At 37.8% G+C, this 20435-nt stretch overlaps 1 protein-coding gene across 4 annotated transcripts; it reads right to left on the minus strand.

Moving 5' to 3' along the window:
* Positions 1-1186: 1186 nt before the first annotated feature.
* il15l (interleukin 15, like) lies at positions 1187-19736 on the minus strand. 4 transcript variants are annotated; one of them, XM_079673957.1, is made up of 5 exons: positions 19592-19736; positions 11145-12313; positions 5219-5263; positions 3672-3812; positions 1187-1512 (listed from the first exon to the last, which is right to left on the minus strand). In XM_079673957.1, the coding sequence occupies exons 2-5, from the start codon at positions 11274-11276 to the stop codon at positions 1387-1389; spliced, it is 444 nt and encodes a 147-aa protein (XP_079530083.1). In that variant the 5' UTR covers positions 11277-12313; positions 19592-19736; the 3' UTR covers positions 1187-1386. The 4 variants fall into 4 exon arrangements, with proteins under 4 accessions (XP_079530083.1, XP_079530081.1, XP_079530084.1 ...); XM_079673955.1 differs by having other exon boundaries at positions 5219-5266; positions 19592-19735; XM_079673958.1 differs by lacking the exon at positions 5219-5263.
* Positions 19737-20435: the final 699 nt, after the last annotated feature.

Here is a 20435-nt window from a genome sequence, read left to right on the forward strand (position 1 = left end):
GACATGTCGTCGATTCTTCTTTTGATTGTATTATCAGACGACGGCACTTTGGAAAGCTCATTTGTGGCATCTGGACCCAGCATGACACGTGCAATTTGTTTGCAAGCAGGGAGGATGAGTGTCTCCGCTATTGTGTCAGGTTTCTTCTGCTTTGCAATGAGCTCCGCTAGCATGTAACTAGCCTCCATTGCCTTTTCAGACACTTTCCCACAATCCAACAAACGGTCTTTCTGCCTCTGGTTCAGATCCCGTGCTCTTTTGAAGTAGGCCAAGTTTCTCTGAACATGGAAGGGATGTTTGCTTTCCAAGTGCCTCTTCAGCTTGCTTGGAACCGTGTTCGCATTAGCTAACTTCTTGTTGACATCCCCGGTCCAACTGAAGCCACAAGACAGGTAACTTTCATGATACTCTCTGCTGACAGTTTTTTCCTCTTTTCTTTCGGTGGTGGCTTGTCGGCAGTCTCTGCCCTGGTGGTTGGTAAATGGACTGTAAATGGACTGTACTTATATAGCGCTTTATCCAGTCTTTAAGACCCCTGAATGCGCTTTACATACTACATGTCATTCACCCATTCACACCCATTCATACAGAGCAGTGTACCTTACTCTATAGGACCTAACATTCAAACACATTCACACACCGTTGGCCATGCCATCGGGAGCAACTCAGGGTTAAGTATCTTGCCCAAGGATACATCGACATGTTGACTGCATGGGCTGGGATCGAACCCACAACCTTCTGGTTGAAAGACGACCACACTCCCTCACAGCCACAGTCGCCCTCGTCGGTTGGTGGTTTGCTCCGCACAAGAAAGCGCTCCATTTTCCCTCTTGCGTGTTTCTCTGTTTTAATGTTGTCCTTCAGCCTTTGATGTGTCAGGGTCTTATAATTCCCACCTGTGCAATTGCGTTAACAGCGAAATATGGGGGGTAAAATAATTGTTTTTAGGTATAGAGTTTGCCTCTGTATTATGAAATGAGTGCATACAAAGTACTGATATAGTAAATTAAAAAAGAATTATTTTTGTGTCGTTGTATATTGCAATAATATCGTATGGTTGTCGCAAAATCCCACGGCACACCCGGACTTGCCTCACGGCACACCGTTTGGGAACCACTGCTCTAAGGTACATTTAGAACAGATACAAAATGTGTGATTAATATAGATATCCATGTTGACCCCAAGATGTGTAAATTCTTTTTTTATTGATACTAGGTTTCTGTCCATTCTTCCAAATATGGATTTGGATTAGAAGTGATCATGCAGATGACAACACATTTTCCATCTGCAAAATTGTTCCGTCTTCATCTGAAGTGTAAGATATGCAGAGCGTTGACTCTTCAATGTTACTGCGTCCCAATCAGGTTTCTACTTTCCATGGAATGCTCAGACAGGAGAAATATTCAAACTGCACATAGACTCAAGAATACATTTGAGCCCTTTCAGGAACATCTCTGCGTTTTCCTCCACGAGGCTTTCACACTTAAGACAGTCTGGATCTGGATCTGGACTCTGTGAAGAGAAAGAAAGAAACAGACATATCGGTCAAAGTGTTCAGGGTGACACAAACACGACCTGAATACCAGTAAGAGCAACGGTTTTTTATAACAATTGTTATTAATGTTCTGCGTCCTGCATGTGTTGGAGCTGATGTTCGAGTGTGTGCAGATGATCCAGCAACGTGTGTACAGTAAGAGACAGAAAAGGGAAAAAGCTGATCTGTAACCCATAGTCATTTAGCTCAATCTCAAAAAGTGGCTTATGAACTCTTTACTCCTTTATTAGTCATTTGTTTTTCTATTAAGCGAGAAGCAAACAGTGTTTTCCAACTTGAAATCGATTGGTGTCTTCATCCACTCCACCCTCGACTCCAAGCTGCTAAAAATGTATTTTCATGAAATGATTCTCACACTGTTTGACAACTGCATCCATATAAGCTGTGCAACAAGCCCTAACCCTAAAGATAGCATTACTGTGATATGCTTAGCTCATTTGGGCTTATTTGCTAAAAAGGTCTCATTACGTTTCACAGTATTGTTGTCTCAAGGATCACAGTTTGAAATGTGCCCACATTCGAAGTCATGCTCAAAACAAAGATGCATCTTTTAAATAAGTCAATGCTTTGTTTCGCTGTCGTTAGAATACGACGACAGATGGAGAACGGGCGGCTCCTTCTGATCCTCAAACTCCATTAAATTAGTTCTCAGTGTTTACATGGATTTGTTACTTATCTTCTTATTGCCTTGGTTAAGCTCATTAACAGTTATAACACGCAGCTTTCCCACACACAGGCACTTGGCAGGTGAGTGTGTGTAGCAATAAATACCTGAATGATAATGGTATGTGCCTCCAGGTGGAAAAGACTCACTTTTCATTTCTGATTCAAACAAACAAAGCATTGTTTTCATTTCTGCTCATCAGCGTCTCTGTTCAAGCTTGCAATCAATTAGTTGGGCGGGGGTTATGATCAGCATTTTAAATGTTTCCCCCAACAGACGTCAGGAGGCCATATTTTTGAGTTGTCAAATCTCCACCATACCCCGCCTCTTTCTGTGAGCGTAACAAATACTGTGTCTACATTGTTGATTTACTACATCCCTTCGTGCTCTGTTCACGCTTGGTTGCGTTCTGTCCAAACATAAATCTTTATCCAGGACAAAAAGCCTCATGGTGAGCCAAGCTTCTTTTAATATCTGCTCATCAATGTCTTTGTTTGGGCTTGCTTAGGCTGCACTAAAACAGGCAGGCAGGGGTAATGACTTTATTCCTACAGCAGGTATCAGGATGGTACAGTTGTGTTCTAATACTCCACCGTACACCTGACAAAATGTACTACAATTTTCTAAAATATTCATCTCGAAACACGGCTTCTGTGCTATCACCAGAACTGACCTTTAGCGTAATTAGCTAGCTAGTTAGCAGCGTTATCGTTCACGGTACCAAATTATTATACTCTGCTGAATGAACCCAGTAGAGTTAAAGGTAGCTTCTTTACCACACCACTGTAGAGGTTAGTGTGTTAAATAATAATTTAAAAAACCTCACATGTATAACTTTTAGTTCTATAGTGCTGTAAAGTGATCGCGGCTGTTCCCGCCACTTCCGTTTCGTGGCAAATATGCTTAGAATTGAGGCTGGCAAGTGTCCGGGACTCTTAATTTTGTACCGTTTATGTTGGCACCATCTGGTACTGATTGTGCATTTCGCCATACTCGGCAGTGGAGAGCACTTATGTACTCAAAACACAAATTGAGACACAGTGCTACGAGCTAAAGGTTAACGTTTGCTCAGCTTGTTTCTCTGATGACTTAAGATCCAAATGTTGAGCATGTTTCTACTGGGAAAGTAAAACCCGCAAAGGTCTCTTAACGTCCCAAAGAATTACAAACATTGCTTAAAAGCAATAAAGAAACAGAATTAAATGGTTTCATGTTAAAAATCAGTGTTTCCATAGTGGACTCTGCACAAAATGGCTTTTTACAACCAAATTATCAACAGATGTCTTTGTGTCTCCAAAACAAATGGACAATATGAATAAAGCTGATATAAACTGATACAAACGCTCATCTTGTTTCTCTGATAATTTGAGATCCAGACGTCCTGTGACTAAAATCCTTTCAATATGTGTACTTAAGACTGTAGTGATGTCTCCTCTCTTTCTCCCTACTTACTATTTCATAAAATAAATCCTCTAGATTTCCGACCATCTCTTCTTTGTGTTTGCTGATGTCGGACAGATCGGCTGCTTCCGACTCCCAGAACAGGACTTTCGTTTCGGCAACCAAACATTTCATGGTCGACTGGGAGCAGTTCTGCAGGACGGAGAGAGAAACCAGTAAGATACCAACAAGCTCTTTTCTTTTTTCAACAATATTTGTGTTGAAGTTTTCAAATATAACGAACATTACACGTACATAAAACGGTCAGTCTAGGTGGCAGATACAATCAAATGAATAGGCATGTAAATAAACACAGGTCAGTATACAGATGATACATGGATAACAGAGTACATAAATCTGTAGAGACAATACATACTGATACACACCTGAACATCAGCAGGAGAGGACTCTTTAAAGTAGAGACACTACATACTGATATACACCTGAACATCAGCAGGAGAGGACTCTTTAAAGTAGAGGCACTACATACTGATACACACCTGAACATCAGCAGGAGAGGACTCTTTAAAGTAGAGACACTACATACTGATACACACCTGAACATCAGCAGGAGAGGACTCTTTAAAGTAGAGACAATACATACTGATATACACCTGAACATCAGCAGGAGAGGACTCTTTAAAGTAGAGGCACTACATACTGATATACACCTGAACATCAGCAAGAGAGGACTCTTTAAAGTAGAGACACTACATACTGATATACACCTGAACATCAGCAGGAGAGGACTCTTTAAAGTAGAGACACTACATACTGATATACACCTGAACATCAACAAGAGAGGACTCTTTAAAGTAGAGACACTACATACTGATATACACCTGAACATCAGCAGGAGAGGACTCTTTAAAGTAGAGACACTACATACTGATATACACCTGAACATCAGCAGGAGAGGACTCTTTAAAGTAGTGACAGTGAGTAATGTTCCTGCCATGAATTAGATAATGTGTGGATTATTTTTTAGAGAATCTTAATTCCTGTGTTCCAGTAATAACTTTGGACCAAATCTCTGAAATCTCTGCTGATGCAGTCTCTCATTTATTGTTTAAAACCATGCTTTTGTTTATATTAGTAGTAAACTGACGTCACAGATGTAGAACTGGTGGAGGATCAGAAGTTATTATGCTACTACTTCCTGTTGACAGCTCAATACATGTGGACCATCTGGAGTTAAAGAGTAAGAGGCAATAAAAGTGAACTCTGGCCACACGGCATGGTCACCTTTTTGTGAATTACATAACAATGAATTTGCTGAAACAAACATTTACATAAAGCCAAATGTATTTTAGGCAAGTTTATTCATATAGCACCTTTCAACAAGGCAATTGAAAGTGCTTTTAGTGATTTTAAGTTTATTACGTTTATATTGGAAAGATTTGTTGATGTAATTTAAGCAGCCGAGGACTTTTGTGAAAGCATCAGATCTCAAATGATAATAACAAGTATTTCAGGTGTCAGAGTGAAGAAGAAGAAGAAGAAGAAGAAGAAGAAGAAGAAGAAGAAGAAGAAGAAGAAGAAGAAGAAGTAGTTCATACCTTGAAGTGATTGACGGTGGGTGTGTACAGTTTGCAATCCAACTCCTTCTAAGAAAAAGATAACATTCCTATTACACATTGTAAAGTAACATGCATGCCAGATATCTGTCCTGGCAACAACATGACTGTGTGTTTTGTAACGTTTGTTATCGCCCTCACAACAAGTTGTTTGTCTTAACGGACATTTGATTAAACAGGTTTTTCTCCTTCTACAGTAAAGCGAGTTATGCTCTATATTGTACAGTAACATGTGGTTAAAGTACTTAAAGTTTAAGTATCTCTTGTAGTAAAATGTACTTCAAGCTAAAGTATCTCTTGAGCAGTAAAATGTAGTTTAAAGTTAAAGTATCCATAGTACAGTAACATGTGGTTAAAGTACTTAAAGTTTAAGTATCTGTTGTACAGTAACATGTGGTTAAAGTACTTAAAGTTTAAGTATCTGTTGTACAGTAACATGTGGTTAAAGCACTTAAAGTTTAAGTATCTATAGTGCATTAACATGTGGTTAAAGCACTTCAAGTTTAAGTATATATAGTGCAGTAACATGTGGTTAAAGTACTTAAAGTTTAAGTATCTGTTGTACAGTAACATGTGGTTAAAGTACTCAAAGTAAAAGTATTGATGGCGCAGTAACATGTTATATATCTATGTTTCTAGTATAATCTGAAGTAATTGATTATATTCTGTGAGATCAACATATCTTTGTTTTATACAATTTCCATAGATTTTCCACATAATTCCAATGTTTCTGACAATTCTTTGGGAAAGTTCTTCAAATATTTTCAGACTTTTTCCACATATTTTTCTGAATTGATTCTGGATTTTACTCCTGTGTCCCAATGTGTTCCTGTTCTCTGCTTTATATACTGTAGACCTGTTCGTCAGTGGGATAAAGCAGCTGATGCCCTGTGGACTGAGTTGTAAAAGCTTTTATCTACTGTGTAAAACAGAACTTCTGTGAACTCTTCATGTCGCCACACTGCCTGCTTTTAAATCGCCTCTTAACACCCACCTCTTCTCCTTAGCGTATTAACATCTTTTAGAGCGTTGCTTTTATTGCCTTTAAATTGTCTATTGTTTTTACTTGTACTTGTATTGCATCTCGTTAGATTCATTTAAAGCCAGACACTCTACAGATAAACACGTTTTATTTTATGCACGGCTTAATTTGGAGGCTATTTAACTTCCATAAGAGACTAAGGGAAAGAAAACATGGACCAGAGAACAGGACCACATCGTGAAGCAGGAGTCAAATGCTTTTAACCCATCCTAGCACCAGGAGTCTAGAACCAGGAGTCTAGCACCAGGAGTCTAGCACCAGGAGTCTAGCACCAGGAGTCTAGAACCAGGAGTCTAGCACCAGGAGTCTAGAACCAGGAGTCTAGTACCAGGAGTCTGCTACTAGGAGTCTAGAACCAGGAATCTAGAACTAGGAGTCTAGAACCAGGAGTCTAGAACCAGGAGTCTGCTATTAGGAGTCTAGAACAAGGAGTCTAGAACCAGGAGTATAGCACCAGGAGTCTAGAACCAGGAGTCTGCTACTAGGAGTCTAGCACCAGGAGTCTAGTACCAGGAGTCTGCTACTAGGAGTCTAGCACCAGGAGTCTAGAATCAGGAGTCTGCTAATAGGAGTCTAGCACCAGGAGTCTAGCACCAGGAGTCTAGCTAGCACCAGGAGTCTAGAACCAGGAGTCTAGCACCAGGAGTCTAGAACCAGGAGTCTGCTACTAGGAGTCTAGCACCAGGAGTCTAGAACCAGGAGTCTAGCTAGCACCAGGAGTCTAGAACCAGGAGTCTAGCACCAGGAGTCTAGTACCAGGAGTCTAGCACCAGGAGTCTAGCACCAGGATTCTAGCTAGCACCAGGAGTCTAGAACCAGGAGTCTAGTACCAGGAGTCTAGCACCAGGAGTCTAGCACCAGGATTCTAGCTAGCACCAGGAGTCTAGAACCAGGAGTCTAGCACCAGGAGTCTAGCACCAGGAGTCTAGCTAGCACCAGGAGTCTAGAACCAGGAGTCTACTACTAGGAGTCTAGCACCAGGAGTCTAGAATCAGGAGTCTGCTAATAGGAGTCTAGCACCAGGAGTCTAGCACCAGGAGTCTAGAACCAGGAGTCTAGCACCAGGAGTCTAGAACCAGGAGTCTGCTACTAGGAGTCTAGCACCAGGAGTCTAGAACCAGGAGTCTAGCTAGCACCAGGAGTCTAGAACCAGGAGTCTAGCACCAGGAGTCTAGTACCAGGAGTCTAGAACCAGGAGTCTAGCACCAGGAGTCTAGAACCAGGAGTCTAGCACCAGGAGTCTAGTACCAGGAGTCTAGCATCAGGAGTCTAGCACCAGGATTCTAGCTAGCACCAGGAGTCTAGAACCAGGAGTCTAGTACCAGGAGTCTAGCACCAGGAGTCTAGCACCAGGAGTCTAGCTAGCACCAGCAGTCTAGCTAGCACCAGGAGTCTAGTACCAGGAGTCTAGTACCAGGAGGCGAACTGGGCCCTCACCAAGTAGCAGTCCACACTCCATACTTTAGGTCTGTTTCGGGGACTTGAACCGGCGACCCTACGGCTCACAGTCCAAGCCCCTACTGACTGAGCCGCTGCCGGACTTTCCAAATATTGGAATTATGTGGAAAATCTATGGAAATTGTATAAAACACAGATATGTTGATCTCACAGAATATAATCAATTACTTCAGATTATACTAGAAACATAGATATAAAACACGTTACTGCGCCATCAAAACTTTTACTTTGAGTACTTAAGTTACATTTTACTGTACAAGTGAGATACTTTAGCTTGAAGTACTTTAACTACATTCTACTGTACAAGTGATACTTTAAGTACTTTAACTACATTTTACTGTACAAGAGATACTTTAAGTACTTTAACTACATTCTACTGTACAAGTGATACTTTAAGTACTTTAACTACATTCTACTGTACAAGTGATACTTTAAGTACTTTAACTACATTTTACTGTACAAGAGATACTTTAAGTACTTTAACTACAGTCTACTCTACAAGTGATACTTTAAGTACTTTAACTACATTTTACTGTACAAGAGATACTTTAAGTACTTTAACTACATTCTACTGTACAAGTGATACTTTAAGTACTTTAACTACATTTTACTGTACAAGTGATACTTTAAGTACTTTAACTACATTTTACTGTACAAGAGATACTTTAAGTACTTTAACTACATTCTACTGTACAAGAGATACTTTAAGTACTTTAACTACATTCTACTGTACAAGAGATACTTTAAGTACTTTAACTACATTTTACTGTACAAGAGATACTTTAAGTACTTTAACTACATTTGACTGTACAAGTGATACTTTAAGTACTTTAACTACATTCTACTGTACAAGAGATACTTTAAGTACTTTAACTACATTCTACTGTACAAGAGATACTTTAAGTACTTTAACTACATTTGACTGTACAAGAGATACTTTAAGTACTTTAACTACATTTGACTGTACAAGTGATACTTTAAGTACTTTAACTACATTCTACTGTACAAGTGATACTTTAAGTACTTTAACTACAGTCTACTGTACAAGAGATACTTTAAGTACTTTAACTACATTCTACTGTACAAGAGATACTTTAAGTACTTTAACTACATTTTACTGTACAAGTGATACTTTAAGTACTTTAACTACATTCTACTGTACAAGAGATACTTTAAGTACTTTAACTACATTCTACTGTACAAGAGATACTTTAAGTACTTTAACTACATTTTACTGTACAAGAGATACTTTAAGTACTTTAACTACATTTTACTGTACAAGTGAGATACTTTAGCTTGAAGTACTTTAACTACATTCTACTGTACAAGTGATACTTTAAGTACTTTAACTACATTTGACTGTACAAGAGATACTTTAAGTACTTTAACTACATTCTACTGTACAAGTGATACTTTAAGTACTTTAACTACATTTTACTGTACAAGTGATACTTTAAGTACTTTAACTACATTTTACTGTACAAGTGAGATACTTTAGCTTGAAGTACTTTAACTACATTCTACTGTACAAGTGATACTTTAAGTACTTTAACTACATTTTACTGTACAAGTGAGATACTTTAGCTTGAAGTACTTTAACTACATTCTACTGTACAAGTGATACTTTAAGTACTTTAACTACATTCTACTGTACAAGAGATACTTTAAGTACTTTAACTACATTCTACTGTACAAGAGATACTTCAAGTACTTTAACTACATTTTACTGTACAAGTGATACTTTAAGTACTTTATGCCTACTTTTAAACATTATGTTTTATTTTCATCGGTTGTCATTATGCTTTGCTTAATATTATCATTTTTTAAAAACACATTTGTGTAAATATTCCTGTTTCCTCTTCCCTTGAATCCTCCAGCTTGTTCTTGATCCTTCCTGTCATCTCTACGCTCGGTTCACGTTTCTTTTATGTTTTCAACCTTTTTCTCGACAATGTAAAACCAAATGGGTCAAATCTATTTTCCGTGATCAAACCATTCTCATTCTTTTAATACGTTCTTCTTTTATATATTGATCACAGTTGCTTTTAAGACTTAAGCTACATGTTCCTGATTCAACTCCAATGATTTGACCTCAGAAACATTTTCCATGCATGACTTTTACTTTTACTTGAATAAAGTCTACAAATACTACCAATGGCATGTCTTAATATTACTCGTAATACTTTCTTATTTCCCTGCAGAGTGACCGATGGTTCCTCTGTAAGGAGCTTTATGTCACAGCTCTAAACATGGATCTTTAAACAACTATTCTGTTTCACATCTCGCTGATACTTCTTTTTTATATTTAGCTCATTTTGATCAGAATTTAGACAGAAATATAACATATACAAATAATATGAAATAAAACGCTTAAGATATAACATTTAAATGTAATATTTCATTCTGACATTTACATTTAATGTTTAGACGTAATATGTACACTTTGATTTGATTTTGAGAATCAACATTCAGGTAACATCTAATATTTTGATTATGATTTTATATTTAAAATACTTAGATTCATTTGAGTTTTTAGAACATGTTTTTTAAAATATGTGTTGGGAAAAAACACATATTGTCACTCGGAGCCTGTATCTTTTTTATTTAGGAAACTAAACATCATTTGAACATGAAATACAACACGTTTCGGCGGGAGATGATCAGGGCCATTTGTTTAAAAATCTCAGAATTCAGAGATTTAAGTCAGAATTTAAGTCAGAATTCAGAGAATTTCTTTTTTTACTTGAATCCTTTAATTTAGACATTTATCTCAGAACAAAAATAAACCCCACCTCTGGTCACATCCTTAACGAACCCTGCAGCAGGATCAGATATGAAACTCTGATTTATATATTGATATATTGATAAAGACGGAGAAGGAGTCTCTCACCACTTCTCCGGCTGTTTTGATGTCACATTCTTTTTTATTTGGACTAAGCATTAGATTTAACACTAACATCTAATACTTAGACATAAATTTAACATTTATTATAACATGTATTTATTGTTTGGTAACTAAACATTATTGGAACATGAAGATTCATTCAGTGTTTGTTTGTTTTTTGTTCCGAGATTTGAGTCCGAATTTCGAGCAAAAAATAATTCCTATTTTTTACTCAGGACTACAAAAATAACACTGATTGTCAATTAAAAAATATTAAAAAATCACACGTGGCCCTAATCGTATTCCGTAAATTCAACCTGAGATTCAATTTCTGTATAAAAAATGTAGAAAGGATTTTCCAAACCCAGGGAAACAGCAATGATAACATGTATGGACTTTAAATGTGTTTTATGTTGCATTGTTGGCGGAGCCTGGGGCTCTTGACCCTCCTATCTTCACTGTACTGTGCATAAAGCCATGAAACACCGATGTATTTAATATAAGACAGATATGGAGTCTCTCACCAGTTCTTTGGCGTTCGTTAGGAGGGTGTTGACTTTCGTTAGGAGGTCTGTAGGGCAGTTGCTGACCGGCGCCGCGGTCAGACAGACGAGACACAGAGACACACTCACGAGAGATAACCCCCCCCTCAGCATGGCACGGGCATCACATCGGTCTTCAACATCATCTTCATCATCTTCTTCCTCGTCCTCACACTGCGCGCTCACAGAGACACTCAGCCTCCATGTTTCCTCAGGAGTCGCCTTCAAATCCTGAAAACTGGAAATGTCTGTATATTCCACGGAGCAGAGAAGCTCTTCCTGTAATCCTGCAAGAGTTGGTTTAAAAAGTCTCTAAAAACTCCTTAAACATTGGTTTGAATCCCACAGAATCCAAGGGAAGCTTTTTCAGTAAATACTTAAAGTTTGTGTGCAAAGAAAAGTCACAGAAAAAACTTGAAAAATAGGTTTGAATCCTAGAGAGTCTGAGGGGAAGCTTTCTCAGCAAAGATTTAAAGCTTTGTTACAAAAACAGTCACAAAAAATATTTTAAAATGGTTTTGAATCTCAGACAATCCAAAGGAAGCTTTCACAATAAATAATTAACGTTTCTGTGCAAAAAAAATCCTTAAAAGTGAGTTTGAATCCAGGCAGTCTGAGGGGAAATCTCTCTCGTTCCAAAAACCCGGGAAAGTGTTCCAAAGAAGGGTTTTAAAAAGTCTAAATGAAGGAGCTGTTCACATGGTGTTTGCATCTCGACTCCCTCAGAAAATGCTCCAGTGGAGTGGTGCGCAGAAGAGTGTACAGTGACTCCAGAGAGGCATCAGAGCTCCAGCTGCGCAGCTGTGTTTGGATTCTCGACAAATAATGCTCCAGGAAAGAAAAGACAAGAAGAGCGTCTCCGAACACCCGCGGCTGATGTGAACCGAGCTCCGTCTCCGTCTCCACCTTCCTCTTTCTCCCTCCTCCTCTGATAAGATATCAACACCCTCTTTGCTCAGACCCTCCTTCTTCCTCTTCTTCTTCTTCCTCTTCTTCTTCTTCCTCTTCTTCTTCTTCTTCTTCTTCTTCTGTTTCTTCTTCTTCTTCTTCTTCTTCTTCTTCTTCTTCTTCTTCTTCTTCTTCTTCTTCTTCTTCTTCTTCTTCTTCTTCTTCTTCTTCTTCTTCAGAGTGTGATCTGCAGGAACAGAGACCTGCAGGAATCAGCAGAACACAGGAGACTGAGGAACGTAAATCCAGACACAACAGACACTTTCACTGAGAGCATTGCTCTTCATGTTTGAGCTTTCTTCTGAAGTGTTTAGTTTCAGGGCAAACTCATTCACGCTCCGGAGCACATGGAGTCACTCATGCTCACACTCTTGCACAATAATCTATGAATAGCAGGTTTCCCTTCCTTTTAGTTAAAGGACATGCATGCATTCAATGGACTGCTGTAAGTATAACAAACTACATTCTGCACACATTCACGGCTCACCATTCTTATCTTATATCTTATATATGATATTGACTCTGATTTATAACAAGCAGAAGAAATATCAATCCACTGTTTGCATTGCATTATTTGTGCTTAACTGAAAACATGCAGACCCAGGTGCATCCTGCGTGTGACAGCTGAAGGAAGTATGAAAGTGATTTATAGATCAGGGTAGATTTAATCTGTGTTTGCATCTCAGAACATTTGACAATCGGACGTTTTACCCGGCACATAATAGACAGATTTGTAGAAATCAGTCGAGAGAAGAACAGAGTCAGCACCCAGGGATTTATAAACTAAAATAGGAACAATAAAAACAGTAAAATCTCCAAACTGTATAAAGTCTAACAGGAGATGAAGTCAAATGAGGACGACAACTACTGGCATGAACAATTCTGGAATAAGATCGGACAATCAGGACACATTTCTAAGCATTTTTCATTCAAAGAAGTCATTGAAACCATCAGGAACAACATGGGGAACAGAAAGTAGAAAAGGGAAAGAGCTAAATATCTTTAGATGCAAGAGACGAAAATCATTTAAAGTATTAAAAAACAAATGTTGAGTGAAAAGTCGCCCATTGACTTACACAGAAATCAGGGGATATTGTTGCTAAATGCGTTATAAGTTATTTTCCCGTTATTTTGAGCCTTTCGTGCAAAAAACCAGGCAAACTTTTCATGATCAATAACATGGCTGCATTTCGTAATAGTGTTCTCTAACGAGTGTATAAGTTATTCAGTATTTTTCCCTTTGAGAATTGTTGTGGAAGATTTCGACACATTTTCCACAAACACTCTTTTGTTTCAACATAAAACTGCTCTTGAATCAATTAGAGGTTTTTCCTTCACAAGCTCACTATTTTTTATTCTCCTCAAAACATGGATCGATTTTTACTGAAGTTACCTAAAGTGAGAGAGGAGACAGCGTCTGGCAGAAAACACCACTTGCACACTTTTGGCTGTCTGTGGAGACCGAGTTCCCCCACCTCGCCAAAAAGGCTAAGTGCTCATTCCCTTCACCCCCGCCCACCTGTGAGAGGGCGGGTTTTCCCCCTTGACTTTGATAAAAATCAAGTGCCGATCAAGCAGGGGCGGATCTACCGGGGTGACAACTGCCACCCTACAAATAGCCTTGCTGATGTATTTCAGTATGTAGTGTCTCTACTTTAAAGAGTCCTCTCCTGCTGATGTCCAGGTGTATTTCAGTATGTAGTGTCTCTACTTTAAAGAGTCCTCTCCTGCTGATGTTCAGGTGTATATCAGTAGTGTCTCTACTTTAAAGAGTCCTCTCCTGCTGATGTTCAGGTGTATATCAGTAGTGTCTCTACTTTAAAGAGTCCTCTCCTGCTGATGTTCAGGTGTATATCAGTATGTAGTGTCTCTACTTTAAAGAGTCCTCTCCTGCTGATGTTCAGGTGTATATCAGTATGTAGTGTCTCTACTTTAAAGAGTCCTCTCCTGCTGATGTTCAGGTGTATATCAGTATGTAGTGTTTCTACTTTAAAGAGTCCTCTCCTGTTGATGTTCAGGTGTATATCAGTGTGTAGTGTCTCTACTTTAAAGAGTCCTCTCCTGCTGATGTTCAGGTGTATATCAGTATGTAGTGTCTCTACTTTAAAGAGTCCTCTCCTGCTGATGTTCAGGTGTATATCAGTATGTAGTGTCTCTACTTTAAAGAGTCCTCTCCTGCTGATGTCCAGGTGTATATCAGTATGTAGTGTCTCTACTTTAAAGAGTCCTCTCCTGCTGATGTTCAGGTGTATATCAGTATGTAGTGTCTCTACTTTAAAGAGTCCTCTCCTGCTGATGTTCAGGTGTATATCAGTATGTAGTGTCTCTACTTTAAAGAGTCCTCTCCTGCTGATGTTCAGGTGTACATCAGTATGTAGTGTCTCTACTTTAAAGAGTCCTCTCCTGCTGATGTTCAGGTGTACATCAGTATGTAGTGTCTCTACTTTAAAGAGTCTTCTCCTGCTGATGTTCAGGTGTATATCAGTATATAGTGTCTCTACTTTAAAGAGTCCTCTCCTGCTGATGTTCAGGTGTATATCAGTATGTAGTGTCTCTACTTTAAAGAGTCCTCTCCTGCTGATGTTCAGGTGTATATCAGTATGTAGTGTCTCTACTTTAAAGAGTCCTCTCCCGCTGATGTTCAGGTGTATATCAGTATGTAGTGTCTCTACTTTAAAGAGTCCTCTCCTGCTGATGTTCAGGTATATATCAGTATGTAGTGTTTCTACTTTAAAGAGTCCTCTCCCGCTGATGTTCAGGTGTATATCAGTATGTAGTGTCTCTACTTTAAAGAGTCCTCTCCTGCTGATGTTCAGGTGTATATCAGTATGTAGTGTTTCTACTTTAAAGAGTCCTCTCCTGTTGATGTTCAGGTGTATATCAGTATGTAGTGTCTCTACTTTAAAGAGTCCTCTCCTGCTGATGTTCAGGTGTATATCAGTATGTAGTGTCTCTACTTTAAAGAGTCCTCTCCTGCTGATGTTCAGCTGTATATCAGTATGTAGTGTCTCTACTTTAAAGAGTCCTCTCCTGCTGATGTTCAGGTGTATATCAGTATGTAGTGTCTCTACTTTAAAGAGTCCTCTCCTGCTGATGTTCAGGTATATATCAGTATGTAGTGTTTCTACTTTAAAGAGTCCTCTCCTGTTGATGTTCAGGTGTATATCAGTGTGTAGTGTCTCTACTTTAAAGAGTCCTCTCCTGCTGATGTTCAGGTGTATATCAGTATGTAGTGTCTCTACTTTAAAGAGTCCTCTCCTGCTGATGTTCAGCTGTATATCAGTATGTAGTGTCTCTACTTTAAAGAGTCCTCTCCTGCTGATGTTCAGGTGTATATCAGTATGTAGTGTCTCTACTTTAAAGAGTCCTCTCCTGTTGATGTTCAGGTGTATATCAGTATGTAGTGTCTCTACTTTAAAGAGTCCTCTCCTGCTGATGTTCAGCTGTATATCAGTATGTAGTGTCTCTACTTTAAAGAGTCCTCTCCTGCTGATGTTCAGCTGTATATCAGTATGTAGTGTCTCTACTTTAAAGAGTCCTCTCCTGCTGATGTTCAGGTGTATATCAGTATGTAGTATCTTTTAGCCTCTGCAGACCATTTACTTGCACTAAAACAAATGAACACACTACAGGAAAGTGAAACCCCACAAAGAGTCTTAACATATGAACTCATTTCCTGTTCTCGTCTTCAGCTTAAAGTTAACACTCTGAACAGGCAACACATTTGGCTGACTCCCAAAAGAAAACTGTTGCTCCTTCTTTCATGTGAGGAGTTTTCGATAAACAACCTGTGTAACAGATCATTAACAAAGTCATGTGAAGTGAGGAAGAAGAGAAGTGGAGAGACGTCTGCATGTTTCAACACGATCAGAGCAAATCAGTTCATCCTGAAGAACCTCTATCTGATTTGATCCATCGAATGTTCCCCTCAAGAGGAATTGTGCTAGTAATATAGTGTGAAGACTTTCTACTTCTTACATTTTGAACCCAAATACCTGTACTTTCTACTTCTTACATTTTGAACCCAAATACCTGTACTTTCTACTTCTTACATTTTGAACCCAAATACCTGTACTTTCTACTTCTCACATGTTGAACACAAATAGCTGTACTTTCTACTTCTCACATGTTGAACTCAAATACCTGTACTTTCTACTTCTTACATGTTGAACACAAATACCTGTACTTTCTACTTCTCTCATGTTGAACACAAATACCTGTACTTTCTACTTCTCTCATGTTGAACACAAATACCTGTACTTTCTACTTCTCTCATGTTGAACACAAATACCTGTACTTTCTACTTCTTACATGTTGAACACAAATACCTGTACTTTCTACTTCTTACATGTTGAACACAAATACCTGTACTTTCTACTTCTTACATGTTGAACACAAATACCTGTACTTTCTACTTCTTACATGTTGAACACAAATACCTGTACTTTCTACTTCTTACATGTTGAACACAAATACCTGTACTTTCTACTTCTTACATGTTGAACACAAATACCTGTACTTTCTACTTCTTACATGTTGAACACAAATACCTGTACTTTCTACTTCTTACATGTTGAACACAAATACCTGTACTTTCTACTTCTCACATGTTGAACTCAAATACCTGTACTTTCTACTTCTTACATGTTGAACACAAATACCTGTACTTTCTACTTCTTACATGTTGAACACAAATACCTGTACTTTCTACTTCTTACATGTTGAACACAAATACCTGTACTTTCTACTTCTTACATGTTGAACTCAAATACCTGTACTTTCTACTTCTTACATGTTGAACTCAAATACCTGTACTTTCTACTTCTTACATGTTGAACACAAATACCTGTACTTTCTACTTCTTACATGTTGAACACAAATACCTGTACTTTCTACTTCTTACATGTTGAACACAAATACCTGTACTTTCTACTTCTCACATGTTGAACACAAATACATGTACTTTCTACTTCTTACATGTTGAACTCAAATACCTGTACTTTCTACTTCTTACATGTTGAACTCAAATACCTGTACTTTCTACTTCTTACATGTTGAACTCAAATACCTGTACTTTCTACTTCTCACATTCTACTATCTCCTCCAAACAGGCTGGTTCCTTATGGGTACTTTTTTACTTAAGGTTTTTATCGCTATTCATTATAATTTAATTGTTTAATAGATGTTGATGTGTGCTTGTTTTATTGATCTATAATCATGTTGAATCAGATACTTTATAAATATATATATCGTTCTACTTTTGAAATGTATATACTTTATACTCTTGATCTTGATTTTATATCTTTCATTTATTAATTTGTATAATATTTTTAACTCATGTGCCGATTTGGGATCAGAAAAGTATATCTAATCTGATCTAAACCGGTGAATCATTAAGAGCAAATCAATAAATAAATCCTCTCTTCTCTTTTGCACGCCATGATCGGGTCAAAAGACGAAGTATAAATGCTCAAGAACATTTTGAGAGTACTTTACTTTACTTGAGTATTTCCATGTTAGGCTACTTTGTACTTCTACTCCTCTACAGTTCAGAGGTACATGGTGTACTTCTACTCCACTTCATGTATTTAATACCTCTAGTTACTTCTCAGATGTGGATGAATGATGTGAAATATAATCAAGTGTTAAATCAGACTTTAGTTCCACCTGGAGTAAATCCACCAGCTACCCTGCAGTATACAAAGTCATTCAAACTAGCTGCACCTTTACCAGCTTTGAGAACACTTTCATGATCAATCATTATAAAACATATCATATCTATTATTCTGAAATGGACCAATCTGCACAACGACTACTTTTACTGTCTTTCACTATATTTTGATGAGAATACTTTTCTACTTTCACTTGAGGAACATTTTGAATGCAGGACTTTTACTGAAACAGAGTATTCCTACACTCTGGTACTTCTACTTTTACTCAAGAACAAGATCTGAGTACTTCTACTTTTACTCAAGTACAAGATCTGAGTACTTCTACTTTTACTCAGGATCTGAGTACTTCTACTTTTACTCAAGAACAATATCTGAGTACTTCTACTTTTACTCAAGTACAAGATCTGAGTACTTCTACTTTTACTCAAGATCTGAGTACTTCTACTTTTACTCAAGAACAAGACCTGAGTACTTCTACTTTTACTCAAGATCTGAGTACTTCTACTTTTACTCAAGTACAAGATCTGAGTACTTCTACTTTTACTCAAAAACAAGATCTGAGTACTTCTACTTTTACTCAAGTACAAGATCTGAGTACTTCTACTTTTACTCAAGTACAAGATCTGAGTACTTCTACTTTTACTGAAGTACAAGACCTGAGTACTTCTACTTTTACTCAAGTACAAGATCTGAGTACTTCTACTTTTACTCAAGTACAAGACCTGAGTACTTCTACTTTTACTCAAGTACAAGATCTGAGTACTTCTACTTTTACTCAAGTACCAGATCTGAGTACTTCTACTTTTACTCAAGTACACAATCTGAGTACTTCTAGGTTTACTCAAGTACAAGATCTGAATACTTCTACTTTTACTCAAGTACAAGACCTGAGTACTTCTACTTCTACTCAAGTACAAGATCTGAATACTTCTACTTTTACTCAAGTACAAGATCTGAGTACTTCTACTTTTACTCAAGTACAAGATCTGAGTACTTCTACGAGTAATATTTATACTTCACAAAACTGTACAGATCTTTCATTTCCAAATGGTTTATTATTTTAAATATCATTTTAAATATGTTTCTTGACTTTTGCAATACTGTGTTATTATGTTGTTATTTTGTGTGTTTTTGCATCCACCAAATCTCCAAAGTGAAACCTTGGAACGAGCAAACCTACCCAGCAATACACTCATCGTGATGAGAGTACTTACGTCATTTTAATCACAACAGTGTAATGTGTCAGCCTTTAATACTTTATTTTGTTGATTTATATGTCATGTTAATTACCCACATCTGCAAGGTGACTAAAACACAAATCCGTTAAACCTTAGTGGAGTAAAAAGGATAATGTTGGAGCAGGAGCTCCAACAAGCCGTGTAGGACAGAGAGTGAATACACATACTATACAGAGATGCTGTTTGAGAAACCAATGTGAGTTTGGAACATTGAACAATGTAAATCTATTCTAGTAGATCTCAACAATGAAATTATGATCGGCAGAAATGGCCATGACACGGGAGCTCCGAGCTTTAAAAAAGAACCTGACAAATGTAATATGCAGAATGTAAGAAGTTAAAGTGGAGAAGTAGAAGTATAAAGTAGCATACAACTCCTATACATGTACTAAATCACAGTACTTGAATCTGATTGTCTAAAAGTTATAGGTTATTTTGACCTTTTGCACCCTTTGCAAAACACTCATTTCATTACAAACCCATTGCATTTATTCATCAGTCCATGTTGTTCCTCTAAAAAGCTGGAACACAGAAGGAGTTAGAGTTAAACTAAAGAGAGTAAATGTCTTACCTTGCCTCGAGCGAGAACAGCAGCTGAATGAAATACAGAGTCTCATGAGAGAGAGGTTCAAAGTCTGCATTAAACAAAACTGAAACTAAGTGAACGTTTATCAGGACAATCAGATTCCTGCAGAACACAATCTCCCTGGTCGGTTCACCGCTGCAGATCTCCTCAGAAATCAGAGGACAGGAAAAAGTTTTAGTTGGAACGAAGACAATCACACACCATTAATCATCTGAAAGTGAAGTGTGTTACAGTTTTCTGTCACTGAGCTGCAGGGCAGGGCGCGGACACCCAGAGATGGGAAGTATCAATACAATACTTTGTTACTGTACATTCAGCTATTGATATAGATAACCATCACGGCCCTTACTTTCTACTTCTTACATGTTGAACACAAATACCTGTACTTTCTACTTCTCACATGTTGAACCCAAATACCTGTACTTTCTACTTCTTACATGTTGAACCCAAATACCTGTACTTTCTACTTCTTACATTTTGAACCCAAATACCTGTACTTTCTACTTCTTACATGTTGAACTCAAATACCTGTACTTTCTACTTCTTACATGTTGAACACAAATACCTGTACTTTCTACTTCTTACATGTTGAACACAAATACCTGTACTTTCTACTTCTTACATGTTGAACAAAAATACCTGTACTTTCTACTTCTTACATGTTGAACACAAATACCTGTACTTTCTACTTCTACATGTTGAACTCAAATACCTGTACTTTCTACTTCTTACATGTTGAACACAAATACCTGTACTTTCTACTTCTTACATGTTGAACCCAAATACCTGTACTTTCTACTTCTTACATGTTGAACACAAATACCTGTAC

Source organism: Notothenia rossii (assembly GCF_949606895.1).
Source record: "Notothenia rossii genome assembly, chromosome: 4".
Classification (NCBI taxonomy): Eukaryota; Metazoa; Chordata; class Actinopteri; order Perciformes; family Nototheniidae; genus Notothenia; species Notothenia rossii.

Excerpts from the sequence above, each read along its gene's own strand:
- il15l (XM_079673955.1), bottom strand. The coding sequence starts at position 11,276 with ATGCTGAGGGGGGGGTTATCTCTCGTGAGTGTGTCTCTGTGTCTCGTC. Across the intron at positions 5,267-11,144 it reads TAACGAACGCCAAAGAACTG|AAGGAGTTGGATTGCAAACT; the intron begins GTGAGAGACTCC and ends TCTTTTTCTTAG. Across the intron at positions 3,813-5,218 it reads CCACCGTCAATCACTTCAAG|AACTGCTCCCAGTCGACCAT; the intron begins GTATGAACTACT and ends TCCGTCCTGCAG.